Source organism: Littorina saxatilis, linkage group LG6 (genome assembly GCF_037325665.1).
Source record: "Littorina saxatilis isolate snail1 linkage group LG6, US_GU_Lsax_2.0, whole genome shotgun sequence".
NCBI classification, from domain to species: Eukaryota; Metazoa; Mollusca; class Gastropoda; order Littorinimorpha; family Littorinidae; genus Littorina; species Littorina saxatilis.
This window is the reverse complement of record NC_090250.1, coordinates 7,192,198-7,215,086: the sequence shown is the minus strand read 5'-3', so window position 1 is coordinate 7,215,086 and position 22,889 is coordinate 7,192,198. Positions and strand designations below refer to the sequence as shown.

At 43.9% G+C, this 22,889-nt stretch overlaps 1 protein-coding gene across 1 annotated transcript in view; it reads right to left on the bottom strand.

Moving 5' to 3' along the window:
• Positions 1-869: 869 nt before the first annotated feature.
• The window catches only part of LOC138968385 (rho guanine nucleotide exchange factor 17-like), a 40,511-nt gene continuing 18,491 nt past the window's right edge, over positions 870-22,889 (bottom strand). Inside the window, exons 9-23 of the mRNA XM_070340964.1 lie at positions 22,644-22,747; positions 22,127-22,215; positions 21,084-21,199; positions 18,304-18,419; positions 17,795-17,886; positions 17,107-17,180; positions 13,029-13,234; positions 10,816-11,135; positions 10,254-10,389; positions 8,619-8,705; positions 5,861-5,928; positions 4,439-4,587; positions 3,843-4,017; positions 2,391-2,564; positions 870-1,605 (exon numbers count right to left, since the gene is read on the bottom strand). Of these exons, the coding sequence (XP_070197065.1) occupies positions 1,313-1,605; positions 2,391-2,564; positions 3,843-4,017; positions 4,439-4,587; positions 5,861-5,928; positions 8,619-8,705; positions 10,254-10,389; positions 10,816-11,135; positions 13,029-13,234; positions 17,107-17,180; positions 17,795-17,886; positions 18,304-18,419; positions 21,084-21,199; positions 22,127-22,215; positions 22,644-22,747 (2,199 nt within the window). The 3' untranslated portion in view covers positions 870-1,312. The remainder of the gene's footprint in view (positions 1,606-2,390; positions 2,565-3,842; positions 4,018-4,438; positions 4,588-5,860; positions 5,929-8,618; positions 8,706-10,253; positions 10,390-10,815; positions 11,136-13,028; positions 13,235-17,106; positions 17,181-17,794; positions 17,887-18,303; positions 18,420-21,083; positions 21,200-22,126; positions 22,216-22,643; positions 22,748-22,889) is intronic.

Sequence of the window (22,889 nt, the reverse complement as noted above, 5' to 3'; positions counted from 1 at the left end):
GCTATTTATAGTAGCTTGACTTTTCTTCAACGTCGTCGGCTGGACACCTGTCAATTGTAGAGTTGTGTTTGTGATGGGGTCTGGCTGTTGCTGTCTCCTTGTATGCTGTTGGGAACCTTTGCTTACCCATGGCAGTTTTTGTAGGGCTGCTCTAAAATCTCAACCCTGTTTAACAGGCTTTGCCTCCAAAGGTGATTGTTGCGCTTCGGGCACTCAGTTACACAGATCTTTCACACTTTCTGTGGAGTCCTCATTGTGACGCATTCCCCAACCATAATGTACTGATGAAAGCTCTTCCATCAGGGAAAGAAGACAAAAAGAAGAGCAGAGCGTGTCACTGCCTCTCTGAATTCAGTCAAAAATACATGTCTCAAGCCAAGGTATAAACCCCTTTGTCCAACAATGCAGACATTTACACAAGGGGAATTTTCCATCACTTTTTACTGATAACATAGATAATTAACATTGATAATTTACGTCTACATCATTTTCGATTGTTAACCCTCCCTTCCTTCCTTCCTTCAATGAAGAGATGACATCACAAGTACTCTTTCAGACAAATAGAAAATGTACTAGGTGAGCATTACACAAAAATATCATTTTCAAATCTTGAAATCACAACCACGGCTTTTAAAACAGGTGTTTAGAGAACCTACGAAAGCACGGAAGCCCGCTATAGGCAAGAGTCCTTTATAATTATACACACCCAGCATACCAATCACACCGCGGAGTGATTCCTTTGTGCAGTCACACTACCACAGACTCTTAATTCAACCCTCATCTTCCGCTACTTTCAATTATGCCACCCCAACCCCCACTTCCTCCCTCCATCTCACCCCCCCCCCCCCCCCCCCCCCCCTCCATCTCACCCTCGGTCCTTTCTTTCTTCCCACAGCTAGCTACTGAAAGCGTCATGGCATCCTTTGTCAAGATGAGATCGTCAAGTCAGAAAAACAAATGTGTCACATTCTGAGCAATGGAACAGTTGTGGACTGTAAATATAACCCACAGTCCTTTGGGTCAAAGGTCAGGCGAAGGACGTCGCTTCTCAAACCTGCCACAACAGCAGCTTCGACTGTAGTACAGCCAACAGTCCTATGCAGTGAAAGGTGAGCGAAGGGCATTGAAGATCAGCGATGGTTATGAAAGGTCAACGGAGGACGTCCCTTCTCAGACATGCCACAACAGCAGCTTTAACAACAGTCCTGTGAGGTGAAAGGTCATCGAGGGGCGCTGAAGGTCAGCGAAGGACGTCGCTTCCCAAGGTCAGCAAATGACGTCGCTTCTCAAGGTCAGCGAAGGTCATCGCTTCTCAGACCTGCCATAACAGCAGGTGGTTGGTGCTGTCGTCTCGCCCGGCTGCTTCGTTGCTTGAGTTGTTGCGGAAATCCTCGTAGCCATCGCCGCCGCTGATGACCAGCATCCTGGTTGCCATGGTAGCGGTTGTGGCGGCCATGGACGAGCGGCGATGGATGTCGGGGATGACCCCCTCGCTGATATGCGTCTCCCTTGACGCGGCGCTTTCAGGTTTAGGCGTGGGGAGACCGCTCCACAGCTCTACGGCGGTGAGGAAGCGGACATGTCCGGTGTGGCCGTACACCAACCCTGCACATATCAAGACACGGTTAGGTCAAAAATAGAGAGTTGGGAGATTTATGAATTGTGATTTGACATGATGATTTGCACCGAGTGTTTGCTGTCATGTTCAAGGAATTATTCATATTTAATACTTTTACTGAATCTCAATGTTTAATGTTGTTCTATGTCATGTTTTATGTTTGTTGTCATCTATACACATCACAAAAACAAATTTCTCTGTTGAGATAATAAAGTCTTCTATTTCTATATGTCTAGGTTGTTGGTTATTGTTCTTTTTATTGTCCCAACAGCCAAGCAAGGGTCTGGTCACTATCATCCTGTACAGGCTCTGCTGTATCGACATACCTGTCACCACCGCTACATACAGAGAGAGAGAGAGAGAGAGAGAGAGAGAGAGAGAGAGAGAGAGAGAGAGAGAGAGAGAGAGAGACTTAGAACATTTTATTCACATAAAGGGTAGACATTTTAGGCCATAGGCTTAATCTTACAATGTGCCCTTTACATTCACACAAACACATATTCACGCGTGTGCCCGACTAGAGAGAGAGAGAGACAGAGAGAGGGGGGAGAGAGAGACAGAGAGAGAGAGAGAGAGAGAGAGAGAGAGAGAGAGAGAGAGAGAGAGAGAGAGAGAGAGAGAGAGAGAAAGAGAGAGAGAGAGAGCACACACACACAAATAAACAAATAAAAATACAGAGAGACACAGAGAGAAGGACACACAAACCCACACACACACAAGAGAAACAAATTGAGAGAGAGAGGTACAGACACAGACACGCACACACACAAACCTGTAACAGTGGGGGTAGCCAGGGCACCGTTTGTGGTGGTGGAGGTGATCTTGGGGATGGGGATGGTGAGGATGACGCCAGCACTGGTTCCCACCCAGAGCAAGTCCTTGCACACCAGCAGCGCCGTGATGCGCAGACACGCCGCCTTGTGCTGCCGGATGATGTCGTCCGCCGCTGAAAACGAAACACACACACACACACCCCTTTTATAAGCATGATAGAGAAAATGTTACCTCTCATGGCTCCAAGAACTGGACAACTCTGCGTCCAATATGCACTAGAAAACAAGTCGTGTAAGGCGAAAATACAACATTTAGTCAAGTAGCTGTCGAACTCACAAAATGAAACTGAACGCAATGCCATTTTTCAGCAAGACCGTATACTCGTACCATCGTCAGTCCACCGCTCATGGCAAAGGCAGTGAAATTGACAAGAAGAGCGGGGTAGTAGTTGCGCTAAGAAGGATAGCACGCTTTTCTGTACCTCTCTTTGTTTTAACTTTCTGAGCGTGTTTTTAATCCAAACATATCATATCTATATGTTTTTGGAATCAGGAACCGACAAGAAATAAGATGAAAGTGTTTTTAAATTGATTTCGACAATTTAATTTTGATAATAATTTTTATATATTTAATTTTCAGAGCTTGTTTTTAATCCAAATATAACATATGTATATGTTTTTGGAATCAGAAAATGATGGAAAATAAGATGAACGTAAATTTGGATCGTTTTATAAATTTTTTTTTTTTTTTACAATTTTCCGATTTTTAATGACCAAAGTCATTAATTAATTTTTAAGCCACCAAGCTGAAATGCAATACCGAAGTCCGGGCTTCGTCGAAGATTACTGGACCAAAATTTCAACCAATTTGGTTGAAAAATGAGGGCGTGACAGTGCCGCCTCAACTTTCACGAAAAGCCGGATATGACGTCATCAAAGACATTTATCAAAAAAATGAAAAAAACGTTCGGGGATTTCATACCCAGGAACTCTCATGTCAAATTTCATAAAGATCGGTCCAGTAGTTTAGTCTGAATCGCTCTACACACACACACACACACACACACACACACACACACACACACACACACACACACGCACATACACCACGACCCTCGTCTCCATTCCCCCCTCTACGTTAAAATATTTAGTCAAAACTTGACTAAATATAAAAACCGTATTAGAAATTCTTGAAGGGGGTCCGGCTACGCACTAACTGCGTTATGAGTAACATCCTAATGTTTTCAGACAGTTCACATCTGCTTGTTTCCATACAGAACTGATAAGCACGTACACCTTGGCTGGCTTTGAAGATGAGAACATTTTCTTCGAGATCTGTCCCAACGTAAACTATGACTAATTTTGCTGCTAGCTTTCCACTGGGAGGAAGCCACACAAATTTTCCCAGCAAAGGGATCATAAGGTAAATGGAATAAAACAATGCCACTCACACTGCAGTTTGTGCGACACGGCCTGGGCCACGCTGACCTCCATCAAGAACTCATAGGTCGTGGCGTGGAACAGGCTGACCTTTGAACTGTGCTGACACGCCACCCATACGCCCTGCCCCGAGCACACCATGCACTGCACCGCGCGACTCGGGTCAGAGGTCACTTGGAATGATCGCTGAAAGGCACAAGTCAAATACAAATGCACAGTACAGTTTTACTTTTTTTACAAGCACAAATTGCAGAGGTAAAATACAATTACAAGTACTGTTTTTTACATGCAGAAAATGCAGATGCAGAAGTAAAATATAATTGCAAAGTGCATGTCCACTGTTTTCTATTTGTATAACCTCAGTAGTAGTCACTGAATAAAAACTTGTATAACTTAGCTCTGAGTGATGGTCAACACATCATGTACTTAATTCTCTCTTGCAACTGTTTTATTTCTATTTTCAGATACGGATGTGACCCTTACACTTTTCTTGAAACAGCATATCAGTGTCATCAAATGTACCTTGTTAAACAGAGCACTGGGTTATGACAGCCTAGGTTACGACACAACATCATCAACCAACAAGTGACCATCATTCTCTATTTACCTCAATGTTGAGGGCCAGAGGGTTGATGACATGCACGGTGCTCTGACAGCCACACCACAGTTTGCCGGCCACCGCCAGCATGCGTGTGATGGGAGCCGTCGCCGAGCCGATGGTGCGCGTATATGGATGTTCCGTGTCCCACACGCCTTCTTAAAAAACACAGACCAACATCACCCCAATGCTACCGACAGACTAAGGCTAGACCAACATCACCCCAATGCTACCGACAGACTAAGGCTAGACTCCTGCATTCAGATATGTCACACTGCATGAAAAAAAAACCCAGGCTAAAGTGCACAAATTTCGATGTCTACTTTTATGCTTTTTATAAAACTTCAGAAGATTGATTGTAAGGCCCTTAGAACTATTTTTAGGATTTGCGCCATATAAATACCCTTGTTAATATTAATAGGCACCCCAAAAAAGAATGCAGTGGAACCCCCCTTTAAAGACCTCAAACAAATCAGACAAAAATCAGATCTTAAAATGGGGGTAAATTCACAGAGGTTATGAACAGAAAGTCTGGAGAAAAAAACCAGTGTCTAACAAGGGAGGGAGTCTTCTTCAGCGTTCCAGAAATTCTGGTGACGTGTGAGCTCGTTTGCCCAGTTGGGTTCCCCACACTATACTATGAGAGCATAGTCAGCTTCACTCTGTTTTTGTTGGGTAGGCATGCTGGGTATTTTCGTGTTTCCATAACCCACCGAACTCCGACATGGATTACAGGATCTTTTCCGTGAGCACTTGGTCTTGTGCTTGCGTGTACACACGAAAGGGGTTTAGTCACTAGCAGGTCTGCACACAAGTTGACCTGGGAGATCGGAAAAATCCCCACTCTTAACCCACCAGGCGGTAGCGACCGGGCTTCGAACTCACGACCTCCCGATTAGGAGGCCGACGTCTTACCACTGCACCACTTCACCCGCCGAGGAAGTCTTCAATTGTGGGGTCTTAACAAGGGGGTTCAACCGTACACACAAAGTGTAATGTAACAACCTTGCTCGACTGAGCCAAGACGGTTGTTCACAACTGTTCGGTTCAGACTGAAAGGGTCTCAAACAAAATACCAAAAGATACATGTCACCAACATTGATACCCAGTTATATAGCATGACCGGTACGGTGTGATAAAATGAGAGATCAGAATCCCCATAAGGGCTGGACTTAGTGTATGAGTCGGAGGGGCTTCTAAAATGAGGCAGGGGTACAAGGGCTGGCCAGGCAGGGGTATTGCGGGCAAGGCCCCCTAGCTGCTGTTAAAATTTAGCATTTGACAGGGGTATTTTTGGTCCCTCTGTGAAAACAAAAAGGTACATTGGCTGGGTAAAGAAGGGGGGGGGGGTGTCTCGGAATCCAGGAGCCCCCCTGCCCTTAGATCCAGCCCTCCCTATACTCTTCACATTCTGTCTGCAACGCTCCGTACCTGAATCTCTCTTGTAGACAATAAGGTCACCGTTGACAAGGGAGGCAAAAACCTTGTTATCCAGATATCTGCAATTCACAGAATGACCAAGCTAATCATTTATCATTGTACAAAAATGACACACAGCACAATCATTGTTAGGCCAAAAAAAAAAAATTGTCTGTTTCTGGTAACATGGCTAAAAAAAATAGGGTCGGTAGGTCGGCTTTTTTTTTTTTTTTTTTTTTTTTTTTTTTTTTTTTTTTTTTTCCCCCAAATGTAGACCAATAAAACTAACTTTAAAAATCGCGCAAAGAGACTGGATTCACTATACATAGAGACAAGACACTCAACACATTTACAAATCGTCAGCGGACTTTCGTTTTCACACGTTTTTGTTGTTCATTTTCTCACCCTGTCCTTATACCACAAAAAAAAAAAAAAAAAAATTGGAGTTTGGAAAAAAAAAGTTTAGGGTCGGCGCCGAAATTTAGGGTCGGTCGGGTGACCAGAAACAGACAAATTTTTTTTTTTGGCCTTATCCAGATATCTGCAATTCACAGAATGACCAAGCTGATCATTTATCTTTGTACAAAAATGACACACAGCACAATCTTTTCAGAGAACATTAAACAAAATATAATCTACCCACAAAAAAGCTATTTAATCAAGGAGAAGAAGCCTCACAGTTTTTCAAGATGTAGACCTTACTTCTTACACAATGCAGTATTCGGCTGATCAATGCTACTTACAGAATCAAATAAAACAATTTAAGTCTTTACTTAGATTTGGTTATGACCTGGTTCGGCTGAGACCTCCGTAAGACCATCGGAAAAGATAATTTGGTCGCTTTTCTGTAGAAAGTCAAACCCACGATAATTCAAGAGAGTTAAACCTCCCAACTTCCTTTTCCGTCTTGAACACAGCGCGAGAAGACGTGTTTTCGCGGACGAAAATTATATCGACTTCGTGTGATATTTTTGGTCAACATCGACTCACTTGACGTCTGTCTTAAGAAGAAGTCCGGTCGTGGCCGAACCCACTCAACGCGAGCAACCCGCAAAACCCGGGCGGCACCCACAGAGCCAGAGGCGAGGGGAGCTCAGGCTGCTCAGACGGCGCCCAATCACCAGGCCATGCGTGACCCCACTCCCTGGTGGGAGGCAAGAGGCGACCATACCCCGTCAGCCACCATCACAGGAGATGCAACCGAAGGTGTCGCCCATGACCTACAGCCAGTTTCAGGCATCCTCATTGCTGGTTCCAGCCTTGTTACACGGCTGCAGTCACACCTGCATGCAACCAGAAGGCACGTATGCGTTCCCCTCCCGTACACCCTTGTCGGCAAACCAGGTCTGCGCATCAAGGACGTGCTCGCGCTGCTACAGAGCAGCATAACAGCAACCCACCCTGCATATATTGTTCTCCATGTCGGTGCAAATGACATTGGCTCCCTGGACAGCTGGCAGTGGCACCACGCGGTGCTCGAACTAGTCGCTGTACTTCACTCAAGGTACCCTGCCAGCAGGCTGGTTTTTTCAGACATGCTACCCAGAACAAACTGGCGATTTTTTTAAAAGACTGTAGCTGCTGAGGCTACTCGCAAGAGATACCAACGTCGCGCAAGGAGCGTGTTCCATGGGGCAAGCGGCACTATTATTGCCCACCCCATACTCGAAAAAGGGAACTTTTTGGCGCCGGACGGTGTCCATCTTACTTGAGAAGGCCTGGACATCTTCGCAACAGACTTTGAGGGGGGGCTGACTTCAATCCTATGCTAATTTCAGATTCCCATTGTTCCTTAACCTTCAGTAAGCTGTCGATACACTTGTAAAATTCACCGACTGTAAAGTTCATCTCTAAATAATCTAAGATTTCTTCAAACAAATTTGTTGTTTTCAGATCAAGTTTTCGACAGCGTACGAGGGTTGGGGCAGGGCACAGGGGTGGCGGAAACTGGCTCTTACCAAACTTTTGAGAAAATATGGAATAGCCAGTTTGATGGCATAAGTAGACATGGCTAATACAAGTAACTGTGGCTTACATAAAATGTAACATAGGCTTTAGCCAAGAAATTCAATGTAGACACCTAAATACAAAGGTGTGGTTGCGCAAAGCGCACCAAATACCCAGGATTCTGGAATGCCCGAACGCCGATGTAAGCGGAGGTATGAACGGATACTGGGTCCCCTAGTTGTTGACCTTTTCTCCATCTACGAATGGTAACTAGGATCAGATCGCATGCTGGCATACGACTGGAATCTGAAAGGGTACATTTCCTTCAGCGGCCGTATGCACGCGGGGCCCGCTGCCAAAGAGCCGGAAGTCTACGTGAAAAAGAGGCAGCGTAGGGGGTAAAAGAATATATCAGTTCGTAGAATACGAAACAACCTCCGGTCCTATAACGGATTAGGCTTCTTCAGCTTAGGGGGGATAGGGTTTTTAAAAGCCATGCCTACTGCCGCCTTTGTGCCCTTATTTTGCCAACCTTGCTTTATAGCTACTGGATTAAAATCCCGCCGAAGCTGTCAGTTTCATTGGGTTGTTGCTGCATGCATGGAGTGGATGCAAGAACATTTCTCTGTCTGTCTGAAGCTGAAGTCTGGTCATAACAAGAAAGGTATGGTATTGGAACTTTATATTTATAACAAGTGGACAGACAGACATACACTTTTAATACAGAAAATACACTTATCTGACAATTTGAAAATACATTTATCTGACAAATTGTCCAGAAGCTCGCTTGGAAGACACAAGCGAGATACTCTATGCTACTTACATAATGCAGTATACGGGTGATCCGTGCTGTATCTTCAGCTTGTTCTTTGTTGTCTTGATGTTGTCTGTGCACTGGAAAATGTGGATGCTGAAAAGAAAAGATAAACAAATGATAATATTGAACAATGTCTCATCTCTCTCAACATGGGCGGGGATGTAGCTCAGTCGGTAGCGCGCTGGATTTGTATCCAGTTGGCCGCTGTCAGCGTGAGTTCGTCCCCACGTTCGGCGAGAGATTTATTTCTCAGAGTCAACTTTGTGTGCAGACTCTCCTCGGTGTCCGAACACCCCCGTGTGTACACGCAAGCACAAGACCAAGTGCGCAACGAAAAAGATCCTGTAATCCATGTCCGAGTTCGGTGGGTTATAGAAACACGAAAATACTCAGCATGCTTCCTCCGAAGACGGCGTATGGCTGCCTAAATGGCGGGGTAAAAAACGGTCATACACGTAAAATTCCACTCGTGCAAAAAACACGAGTGTACGAGGGAGTTTCAGCCCACGAACGCAGAAGAAGAAGAAGAAGATCTCTCTCAACATCAGGCCATCCACAACTCTTGCAGCTCCTCTGAACATTTCGTACACACAGAAAGGGGAGGGAAAGAAAATGTGGTGATGGGCAGTTAAAAGTATTTAACAATGGAAGCCCTTCAGTCCAACTTAAGACCAATGTTCAAACCCAAAGTGGCAGGTAGAGCTTACCAGCTATCCTCTGTGCCTAACCACAAGGTGGACTTGAGAGGGTCTTAGGGCCAGCTGTTATTCAAAGAAAATTTCAGTCTTCTTCTTTTTCTCCGTTCATTCATGTTGATGCATGAGTGGGTTTCTATGTGTATGACCAATTTTACCCAGCCATTCAGGCGTATATGCTGCTTTCGGGGGAAGCATGCTGGACATTTCCATATTTCTATGACCCACCGAACTCTGACATGGATTACAGGATCTTTTTCGTGCGCACTTGGTCTCGTGCTTGCAAGTACACACGAAGGGGGATAGGGCACTAGCAAGTCTTCACATAAGTTGACCTGGGAGATCGGATAAATCTCCAGCCTTAACCCACCAGGTGCGGCTGGGATTCGAACTCGCGACCTTCTGCCAGGGAGGCCGGTGTCTCATCCACTAGGCCGGGCGGGGATGTAGCTCAGTCGGTAGCGCGCTGGATTTGTATCCGGTTGGCCGCTGTCAGCGTGAGTTCGTCCCCATGTTCGGCGAGAGATTTATTTCTCAGAGTCAACTTTGTGTGCAGACTCTCCTCGGTGTCCAAACACCCCCGTGTGTACACGCAAGCACAAGACCAAGTGCGCACGAAAAAGATCCTGTAATCCATGTCAGAGTTCGGTGGGTTATAGAAACACAAAAATACCCAGCATGCTTCCTCCGAAAACGGCGTATGGCTGCCTAAATGGCGGGGTAAAAAAACGGTCATACACGTAAAATTCCACTCGTGCAAAAAACACGAGTGTATGTGGGAGTTTCAGCCCACGAACGAAGAAGAAGAAGGATAAATCTCCAGCCTTAACCCACCAGGTGCGGCTGGGATTCGAACTCGCGACCTTCTGCATGGGAGGCCGGTGTCTCATCCACTAGGCCACTGTGCCCGTCAAACTTTGAGTCTGAAGTGGAAGTTAGAGCTTACCAGCCGTCCTCTGTGCCGAGCCACATGGTGGATTTGAGCGGATCTTGCAGCCAACTGCCAGACGTGGTGATGGGGTCCGGCAAGCTCTGCGTCAGCTCTGACACCTTGGGGCGGTGCACCTCTTCGTCTGACAATCCTGGCAAAACGGATTTCATTAGGTTCATAAAAATTCATGAAAGATTCATAAGATTGTCCATATAGCTAATAAGTGGCTGATGTGTAGTTGTAAGTTTATTGTTACGTAATTTTGTTAGAATGTATATTTGAATTTGATGTTCAAATAGTATGTTTTTATTTGTAGTTATTAGGTAAAGCGCGGAGAGCATGGATTCCTGTGGTTCGCACTATACAAGCTGTTATTATCATCATTATAATATTCATAAAATTCATGAACAGTATTGCCATGAACAGTTCTGGAAGACATGCCAAGGAAGACATATTAAATTTTCTAGCATCCCAAAATCAACATCAGAAAGAGGATTGTCAAGCATAAACAATTCTTGTATCCTTCCCAATGGTCATATGGAAGACATATTAAATCTTCTTCAGAGTGGTTGCTCACCTGAGACATAAAGGTCGTTGTTCCTCATGAAAGGCATGGCGTCGTCATCGTCATCATCATCGCTGGTGTCCGAGTCTGACTGGTATCCCTCCTCCGTTATGTTCCCCTCCTCCTCCTCCCGCTCCGAGTCTCGCTTTCCGGAACGTTCACGCGACCTGCTGCCCCCTCGCGCCACCACGCGGCGGTGCCGCTCGAGAGCCGGGGTTTTCTCCTTCTCCTCCTCCTCCACTTCCTCCTGTTCCGGACACTCCACCTGGATGAGTGGTCGCTGCTCCCGGTCGCCGATACCTCGCTGGGTTCGCCCCTTCTGGCTGCTGCGCCTGTAACAGTGTCACATTTGGTTTAAACTATTCAATTCAATTCAATTTTATTCAATTAATCATGATTCAATAATAAAACGAGAAGCAATAGGGACACGAACTCAAGCGAACGCTTATATTACGTGCCCTACGCAAGTGTCACATTTAAAGGGTATGGCTCCATGGAAAAAATGAATCACTAATGTACTTTGGAACTCCTTATTCCTGTCAACAGACAGCTATAACAAATTAACGTAAAGCGATCAATCTCACCCGCAACAAATTAACATAAAGCGATCAATCTCACCCATTACAAATTAACATAAAGTTATCAATCTCACCCATAACAAATTAACATAAAGTTATAAATCTCACCCATTACAAATTAACATAAAGTTATCAATCTCACCCATAACAAATTAACATAAAGTTATCAATCTCACCCATAACAAATTAACAAAGTTATCAATCTCACCCATAACAAATTAACATAAAGTTATCAATCTCACCCATAACAAATTAACATAAAGCGATCAATCTCACCCATAACAAATTAACATAGTTACCAATCTCACCCATAACAAATTAACATAAAGTTATCAATCTCACCCATAACAAAATAACATTAAGTTATCAATCTCACCCATTACAAATTAACATAAAGTTATCAATCTCACCCATAACAAATTAACATAAAGTTATCAATCTCACCCATAACAAAATAACAAAGTTATCAATCTCACCCATAACAAAATAACAAAGTTATCAATCTCACCCATAACAAATTAACATAAAGTTATCAATCTCACCCATAACAAAATAACAGAAAGCGATCAATCTCACCCATAACAAATTAACATAGTTATCAATCTCACCCATAACAAATTAACATAAAGCTATCAATCTCATCCATAACAAAATAACATTAAGTTATCAATCTCACCCATTACAAATTAACATAAAGTTATCAATCTCACCCATAACAAATTAACATAAAGTTATCAATCTCACCCATAACAAAATAACAAAGTTATCAATCTCACCCATAACAAAGTTATCAATCTCACCCATAACAAATTAACATACAGTTATTAATCTCACCCATAACAAAATAACAGAAAGTTATCAATCTCACCCATTACAAATTAACATAAAGTGATCAATCTCACTGCAACCAAAGAATTTCTAAATGGGCAAACAGCCACTCTCTTACCGCAATAAAAAGAAACACAGTTGAACCCCACTCTTAATCCCCCCCCCCCCCCCAACTTTAAAACTTTCTCTTTTTAAAGACCGTGATGTGTTAGATCTTCTGTTCATAATGTCTGAATAAAAAAACAAATTAAGTGTTAAATTAATTAAGACATTAAATTTAATATCTGTGACTTTACCCCTATTTTTCTTCTGCGTTCGTGGGCTGAAACTCCCATGTACACTCATGGTTTTGCACGAGTGGAATTTTACGTGTATGACCGTTTTTACCCCGCCATTTAGGCAGCCATACGCCGCTTTCGGAGGAAGCATGCTGGGTATTTTCGTGTTTCTATAACTGACATGGATTACAGGATCTTTTCCGTGCGCACTTGGTCTTGTGCTTGCATGTACACACGAACTGACGAAGGGGGATAAGCCACTAGCAGGTCTGCACATGAGTTGACCTGGGAGATCGGAAAAATCTCCACACTTAACCCACCAGGCGGCCGCGGCCGGGATTCGAACCCTCGACCTTCCGATTAAGAGGCCGACGTCTTACCACCCCCGCCACAGCGCCCGTCTACGCTATTTTAAGACTCCCCTCTTTTAAAACCTGATTTTCTCAGATTTTTTGAGGTCCTAAACTGTACAAAACGATGAGTATCACATACAGCAAGCAAAGCATTTCACAAACAGACAAACACACAGCCTTTCCCTTACCGCCTGAATGCACCGCTGAACGCTGGCACTGCGCATATACAGAGGATGCGAGCGTTGCACCCTGGGACAGGCGTGTTGAGTGTGACGATTGGCTCTGGCTGAAGACTGAGTAAGCACATGTGACCCACGTAGCCGTCGCTGTTGCACACCCACACGTCTCGATAGCCGCTGGCGTTCACTCCGTCAATAGGCGCTGCGCAGGAGAACTGCACACCAAAATGGTATCATTTGTCACGATCTAGTGACATGGATCAAGAAAGTGTCACTCGGTGGGGTGCCTTCTCTTGGTCAATTGCGACAGAAAGCGCCTGTTGTAATTTCTGTCAAGGGGTGTCGGTTTTTGCTGACAGCGAGCACGGGAATTTCGTGATTCAGTGGTTCCGCGTGCGTGATTCTGCTTGCGAGGCAGAATTGTGGATAGCTGAACTTGATATGTGACAAGGTTAGTCACGTGTTATTGTCAAGGTTGTCTGTCTGAGACACGATAACTGGACACTTGACAATCAGCGGCAAGAGGAGAAGGGTCGGTGTTTTGCGTCCCTAGAGTTTGATGGTTTTCATCACGACTAGATATTTCACTTCTATCTACGTGCCGTTTCTGCTAGCACAGATAGGGCTCTATTGGAACTTCAACGAGATACCACCTTCTCACAGTTACATGTTTGCTGAGGACGAGTCGTCAATTTCTCTTCGCCGTGCGGGGATGGTCTTCACCGCATAAAGTATTCGGCAAGGGGTTTGGATGGTGTGTCACTGTTGACGAACAGAGGCCATTCCAGGGAGGAAGCGGGTTTTGCTTCCATGAGTGCTACATTCATAGGCTTTTTGAGGTAATAAATCATTATTTAACGCTGTTGACGAGTCTGTGTTTGTGGAATGAAATACTCTCTGTTGTTCTTTCCAGGTTAGCGCATAATTTGCTCTTTGTGACGCTAAAATACTAATCTGTATATGGTTTTTGCAGATATGGAGAGAAGGACGGAAAATGGCTGATTTGTTGTTGTAAAAAGTCCGTTTGTGCAGGCCCACGTGCTCGATGAGATATGTAAAGATGACATGTTTAAAGGTGGAGGTTGAGGGGTAGCTGGCATGTTTAGTGCACCGATGCTTTCTGTTGCAGCCTTTCTATCTTCTGTTCGGCTGCCTATCTGCGGGACACTGCTAGCTGCAGACGCTGTAACCGGGAGTGATGTAACCAGCTAACCGGCTAACCAGCAAACCGGCTAACCAGCTAACCAGCGACTGGGTGCGGCGCCTGATGTCTCCACAGTTCCCTGCTTCGTCACCACGCTAACCAGCACTTCATTCGACGGAGCAGTTGTGGAGACTAAAGACAAATTACAGGCCGTCCACTCAGTGGCAGCAGAAAAGCTAAGTGCACCATGTCTTTGCACCCCGTTGACCACCGTTGTCATTTTTTCTATCTGTGATTATATTCGAGTAGTGACAACGTGGGGTGTGTGACACCTGCATTAACTAGCACTTTTGAGCAGAACAGTTATATTTTCCTAACTTTACACGGGATCAGCGTGTTACTATAATTTTCTATATTCTAACTGGCATTTTGTCAGTGACCATTGGTTTTACGTTTTTTGAACGTAAAAGAACATATTTTGAGTGAAGTCTCGAGGGAGGTGGCGAGTTATTACATAAACAGGCGTCTGAAACTTATACTTTTGTTGTTTCCATTAATTGTATGACTGCGAGTGTGGATCGTGGTGTGGTTAGTTAGTTAGAAGTAACTAACCGTTTCATAATCACCTTAAGTGATATATTAAAACGTGACATCATTCGTAAATCATTATTATTATTATTATTATATGAAGTCTTATATCGCGCGCGTATCTCCAGACTCGGACTCAAGGCGCAGGGATCTATTTATGCCGTGTGAGATGGAATTTTTTACACAATACATCACGCATTCACATCGACCAGCGGATCGCAGCCATTTCGGCGCATATCCTACTTTTCACGGCCTATTATTCCAAGTCACACAGGTATTTTGGTGGACATTTTTTATCTATGCCTATACAGCAGTACCTGCAATGTACGGCCCCCGGCGTGAGCGGACACCTGACATGTACGGACACATTTGCTCGGCACGGAGTGTTTTCCTTCTATATTTGCCCCCCCTTAAACGGACACCTGCAAAACGTGGACGCGGACACTCATTTTCGGTCCCAACAGCAGGTCATACCTCCAATGTACGGACAGACCATCGTCAAATTTTCACCACAACAAAATCGATAACAGAGCAGTCCGGCTCTTGGTACAAAGATCACAGCCGCAATGGCGTGACGACAGTCACTGGTAACTTGAGTGCACCTGTACCCATCAGGAGGGGGGGTAGTTTTGGTCAGGAGTGGAGTACATGCGAAGATGCCAACATGAAACTGCACTGTGCTCTTTATTCTTGTCTGTTGGACGTAAACAACAGAAACCACAGTCGATGAAGGTCCTGAGCGAAAGAGAGTGAAAAACCGGCGACAGTTCTCAGCATCGTGTGTCTGTGTGTAACCTCTTTCATTGACAAGATACTCTTGTTTCCCCTCAGCCTTGACCAGTGAGTCGGTTGCCTAATCTGTGAACCCTTCAGTTGTCTTGCTTTGTCAAAAGTTACGACACAGTCAACTGGTTTTGCTCTGAGTGAACAGTTGGAGCTGACCTCTCTGGCCACAGCCTCAAACAGTACATGGCTGGAGGGAGTGAGAGAGAGAGGGAGGTGGGGGGGTGGAGGGGTAGCTGGCTAAACTCTGTGGGGTGTCCGGTGTCACTGCATGTCAGCAGGAAGAGCATTGGAGAGAAATAGAGAGGTGTACTCTTCCACACAATTTGCAAGCATCAGTTGTCACAGCTTGGGGTAGGCATTAGTGAGGGAGAGTGGGAGCTGTGTTATGTACAGTGTATTTCCGACTGAAGAGTGAAAAGTCACTGCCATGCCACATGATCGGCATGCATGTCAACAAAGCCAGACAAGATGAAAATAAATTACATGATTATGACATGCAGCTCTATCTGCTGCTATTTATTCAAACTGGTTTTCAAGCTTATTCTTGCAAAGCATCTGCACACGCTCCTCTGTGCTGTGTTTGTGTGGCTGCTTTCGTATGTCAGTGCATGGTGAGTGTGTTCACTGCCCGGAGGATTTATTTTATCTCTTCTTTTCAACACTTTTCATACAAATCATTTTTTACAGAACGTTTAAAGAAGTATTAGGAGTTTATTCTTTAGTAGCCACAAGAAGTTATTAGCATATAGACTCAATCCTGTTGTTTGTGTGTCTCTGTGTGAGTGTATGGCGGAGGGGGTGGTGTGGTCACCCCTCCCGTGACCGGACACCTGCAATGTACGGACAGTTTTGCTATGGCCCAAGGGTGTCCGTTCATGAGAGGGACTGCTGTACAATTTTGCCTTTTGTCAATCGAGGGATCTTTAACGTGCACACCCCAATGTAGTGTACATGAAGGGACCTTGGTTTTTCGTCTCATCCGAAAGACTAGCACTTGAACCCACCACCTAGGTTAGGAAAGGGGGGATAAAATTGCTAACGCCCTGACCCAGGGTCGAACTCGCAACCTCTCGCTTCCGAGCACAAGTGCGTTACCACTCGGCCACCCAGTCCTTATCTTTACAAATCAAAAAAAAAAGGTACGTTATTTGAACGTTACATTTGTTAAAAAATAGGTTAATTTTAAGACTTCTCCCTTTTTAAGAATTTGATTTTTCCAGATTTTCATACTCAACTTTACTTCAAGTTGGAGACTCCCTCCTTTTCAAGACTTGATTTTCTCAAATTCTCGGAGGTCTTAACACTTTCTACCCCACCTATGTTGACCAAGTTTTTTTAAGTCGAGACCAGCTGTGCTGCAGCGGGTCACTCAGAATTGTAGTAAGTGTGTAGGAACTGTGTATCAACACGCTGGAATGCAGGCGTTAGATGAACGTTACAGGAAGTGACTGAAGCTAACAGTCTGAGCGGATATATCCGTACCTGGTCAGATAGAGCCATATGAGTGGGTATGGATATATCCGTACCTGGGAGACAAAGAGTTAAACCCTGTGTGAGAGACTTCCGTACCTGCATGCCGGCACGCGTCTTGGTGATCTGTAAAGGTTGCAGGAACTCTGGGGCCCTCTTGTCCGTCAGTAAGGCTGAAATACACACGGTGCATATTATTGTTTCCCACCCTTGGATGTGATAACATTTATAAGCATGTGCACATATCTGTCATAACCCCTCTCTTCAAGACAAATATTCATGGTCAGGCATTGACCACACCAAAACACACACACACACACACCCCACATACACCCACACACACACCCCACCCACACACACGCCACACACACACACACACCACATACACACACACACACACCCACACACCCACACACACACCCCACCCACACACACGCCACACACACACACACACCACACACACACACACACACACACCACATACACACACACACACACCTAGATACATTTTTAGCTAACATAAGGGTTACATTCAGTGGAAAATTAAACTTAGCTACAATTCTGTTTTCTCATTTCCCATTGCATGAAGAACAAGTTACATCACACAAATCCCAGCACACAAATCCCAACTTCGTAGTGAAAAAAGGAAAATCAAGTTTCATAGGATTATAATTATCATACTCACATAGTTTGTTCTTTGCATCACACAAATCCCAGCACACAAATCCCAACTTCGTAGTGAAAAAAGGAAAATCAAGTTTCATAGGATTATAATTATCATACTCACATAGTTTGTTCTTTGCATCGCTGAAAGCTGACTCCCATGAGCCTCGCTTTTCTGCTGAGGAAAACGTAATCTCCAAGTGATGGACACCTTCCCTGTAAGTGTCATTTTCATCCATGTTGATTTTTGTTCACAATAACTTTATACACAACACAGACAGCCAAACCAAGCAAAGCATTTTTTGTGTGTAGCTATCTCTCTCATTTCTTTTTCTCTCATGGTAAATGGAAAAGCAGTAAATTATCACACTCAAATGCAAACATATGATCAAAACAAACAAATAAAAGACATCATCGAAATCATCGGTCAAGAAAAAATTTGGCCATGAAACCATACAACACATACGTCATAATCTGGTAACTAAGATAACTAAACTCAGCAGAAAAATTATTGCGACACACATGCACAAGGATACACAAACCCGCGCACACACACAACCACACACACATACACACACACACTCACACACACACACACACACACACACACACACACACCCAGTCACAACTCACTGTGTAGTAACCAGTAGTTCCAGCTTGTTAGAGTCAAAGGCTATACTGCGTAGCGTAACTTCCGTCAGCTGTTTGTTGAGGTTTGTGCTCAGTTCTCTCACTGCCTCCTCCAGGCCCTGCTTAAACATGGCGTTGAAAAGTTTTAGCATCAAATATTTAAATATTGATTAAAAAACGTTGATTATGAATGTAGCAAACCTGGTTACCGTTGTGTTTTCTTTTTGTTTTGAAGTTATAGTATATGTATAGGTTACAACACGAGTGGTTTTTTATATGGCTTGTATTTCAGTCAAGACCTAGCGGATGAATATCATCGGGAGACACGAGCCTCTGGCGAGTGTCTCTCGATTGATATTCCCGCTGGGTCTTGACTGAAATACAAGCCATATAAAAAACCACGAGTGTTGTAATCTGTATATCCCATTCTACCATCAAACACAAAGTGTAGACTACTAGCGGCACTGTTGCGATCTGTGCAGGGTAAAACTGTTGCCAGCGAGACTTAGCCCTTTTGCAACCTTAAACTAAGTGACCGTCGCTGAAAAAATAAAACGAATGAGTGCATCGATAAGTACGCGGTAACACTACTTTCAGACCATTTAAAAGCTTTAAGTAAAGGTTCATAAGTTGCAAGAAAGTAATGAAGTCGAATAGAAATTAATTTAGTTGAAGCGCACAATTCTTTTGTTTTGCGTTTCAGGTCGGCAGAACGGGCGAAACGGGTTTGGGACCCATTTGGCTTACTCGATTCAGAATTGATTCCACGTTGTTTTTCTCGAACGTGTGTAATTAGGCTTATTGACAGAGAAGCAAATCTTAGGGAACAAATATGTAGGTTTAGCCCATTTGCTCCCTATTTGAAATGTATCTACGTGATAAACTGTTTTGCGAGTGTGTTTGCATGGATGAACTTAAACTGGTATGGGTGAGAGGAAAACGCGACCGACACGTCTGTCACCGCCGATTGATTGCATTTTGAAGGAATATGACTGGATTACGGAAAAATATGTGGACTTACTGCAGAGCCAGGCAAAAGAGTAGACTTGCTCGCAAAACACGTGAAACAGCCGATGTTTAATAGCTGAAGGCGCACACCGGCAAAACACACTACCGACAGATTCTCAAAAGTCGTCTGCTAACGATGCAAGGGGAGGGTACTCGTGTTTTTGTTTTGGTTCGCTAGCATCTGGTTATCTTGTAAGTTGAATGTTCGTTTTTTTCGACCTGCATTGCTTTCATAATGAAAGAAACTTTTGCTTATTGCATCTCATACATCAGATCAGTTCTGAGATTCATTTTTGCGTGCAACTGATATGGTTTTCTGAGCCGTGCAATACGATTTTAGAACTTCATACAAATGTGTCACATTGTTCGGCGCGAGCGAGGTCAAAGGTCGGGAGGAAAGTAGTCCTTTGCCCAAATCGGAATCTGCACTATCATATATTTTTTGGAGTCCATGATGTATTTATTGAGCTATAAAAATACAACATATATACCCATACTGAAGTAACAGAGACAAAGAAGGGAGGTCATGGGATATATATATATATATCTGCAAACAAAACAGTTATAGGTCTGCTGAAACATGCGGTTTGCATCACATTTCCTTTCCACATCTCTAACTTCAACTTTCACTCAAAATGATTTCATTGAAGCACATCAAAGTACCCGTAACCCTACAGCATATAACACCATCAATTTCAAACTTTAATAAGGCGGGGATGTAGCTCAGTCGGTAGCGCGCTGGATTTGTATCCAGTTGGCCGCTGTCAGCGTGAGTTCGTCCCCACGTTCGGCGAGAGATTTATTTCTCAGAGTCAACTTTGTGTGCAGACTCTCCTCGGTGTCCGAACACCCCCGTGTGTACACGCAAGCACAAGACCAAGTGCGCACGAAAAAGATCCTGTAATCCATGTCAGAGTTCGGTGGGTTATAGAAACACGAAAATACCCAGCATGCTTCCTCCGAAAGCGGCGTATGGCTGCCTAAATGGCGGGGTAAAAACGGTCATACACGTAAAAGCCATGGGAGTTTCAGCCCATGAACGAACAAACAAACTTTAATAATCGTAGCAAAGTAAGCACTGCCAGTTTTCCAAAAATCATAAATGCTTAAACCTTACAGAAAGCCATCATAGAAACCTAAACAGATATCCAGACCTGGGAACCCCTGTTTTGCACTTTGAGTATGCTCAAGCAAACTTGGTGTATTTTCAGAAAAATGAGCGTACTCCACACAGCATTTGAACATCCATGATTCAAACTTATTTCACATGCGTCTGTTGCACCGTTAATTAAGTTTACCAATCCTTTTAAAACAAATGCTTCTTTCAATATTTACTGACAAAAACTGTAATCATGTTTCTTCTTCTTCTTCTTCGTACGACGGTTGTGTCAGGCTCGGAATCCGGAGGATGCCATGAACATGGACGTTCTTTCCAGGTCATCCAGTGCTCCTAATCATGTGTCAAAATACAGGATCCGCTTCGGGATGCGCTTGTGAAGAAAAGAAGTCTAGGAATTTGTTCTGGTCGTATTTTTTTCCACTGACCGTACTGCTCATATTCTAGACAATAATGCGTACAAAATACGCCAAAATCGTATTGGTTCCCAGGTCTAGATATCCCTCATCTTGTGTATAGCAGGTGTTTCAGGCCATTGAGGGATCTGCATATGGGTTCTCGAACAGGCAATATTGGGCCATCTGGGAGTCATTGGGTTAAATAAATAAAGTTCCCCCAAAGCAGGTGTCAAATATGAGGACTCAACTAAGTCTGTTACCTGGTGCGAGGCGGAGAGGCGAGTGCAGAGGTCGGTGATCTGGTTGACGGTCTGAAGGTCGTCCTCTACCTGCTCCTTGTCGATGGTTGGCTTGCGACTCAGTGTGCTGGCGTGAGCTGAAACACACACACACACATTATGCAATAAACTGAAACACACACATACAACACAGACATTAGAGGTGTAAAGACATAATGCAATGGTCAGTGTGCTTGCGTGAGCTGAAACACACACACAACCCAATCATTCAAGGTGCAAGGACACAATGCAATGGTCCGCTTGCAACTTAGTGTGCTGGCTTGATCTGAAAACACACAGAACACAGTCATCTGAGGTGTAAAGACATAATGCAATGGTCAGCCTGCCACCTGAGTTAAAAGTAAAACACACTCATGCACCCACGCACGCACACACACATTGCAATCATCTGAGATGTAAAGACGCAATGTAATGAAATTAGATGCAAATATGCAACAAAGATCTAAGAAGCAAAGACACAAAATAAAATCTATTCGACACACGTACACACTTATGAACCAATTATTTGAACTAATAACACGGAAAAGCTTGTCAGTGTTATCACCAAGAACTGCAAGGCATATGAATAACTCTTTGGGCAGAGTTAAATGCCCTTCATGTTGAAAGGTTCATTTCAACTGGGAAAAGTGTAAAGAACAGAGCAAGCAGAACACACACAAGTCTTTCAGGCGACACCTGTTGAGCTGCATGAAGACAGATGAACACCGCTGAGCAGGAGAAAAATTGAAACACACACAATCTTATACAGAAGCTAAAAAACATAAACAGTGGAACCCCCAACATAAGACCTCCAAAATTCTGAGAAACAAATTGGGTCTAAAAAAGGAGGGAATAATAAAATGGAAGTTAACTTACAGAGTTGATAAACAGAAATTTTGAAAAAGTAATGTCTTAAGAGAGGAGGGGGGGGGGGGGGGGGGGTGGGGTGGGTTGGGAGGAGGGGGGTTCTTAAAAGGAGATTCCACAGCATTCCAGCACTTTGAGAGATGGGGCAGACAACTTACTTTTGACAATCTCCAGGCAGTCCAGTCCCACCTTCAGCCAGACTTTGTGTTTTATGTTCTCCGTGAAGTCTTGGCCGCCAGGGGTCTTGCTGCAATTCGAAAATCACAACAACGTCACAAAGCACCCTCACTTTCTTCCAGTGCTATCAAGCAAATTAAACATACTGGATATGACATCATCAGACATTCATCAAAAGAAGGAGAAAATGGTCTGGGGATATCATCTGGAGGATTTTGTATGTAAAGTTTCATGAAGATCTGTCGAGTAGTTTTCTGAGATACACACATACAGCACCACCCTCGTCTCGATTTCCAGTCTATGTTCTTTGACATAATTTGTCACTATACATGTACACTTCAAAATCAAAGTAACCTACTTCTGAAGCAATGATTCTGACTAAAACAGGTATTTTATGACGATATTTGTCCAGCTGTTAGAGCATGTATATATCCACAAGTCTTGGCTTTGAGACAAACGTTTAATTAACTGCAGCACAAAATACAGTAATTGACTCACAGTATGATGGAGACTTTGCGTGTGACTGGGCCACTTTTACGTTTCATGCTGCTGATGATGATGAGGTCAGAGAAGAGCCATATGCAGCACTGGTCCTTCTTGTTCTGCACAGGTAACCACACAGACATCGTTACCCCACAGCGTACAACATTTTTAAATACTCATGGGAAGTACACCAAACTAAACCCTCAGCCTACAAATGCATGATACGACGATTTTCGGAAATAACTCTGTCGGGTTTGTATA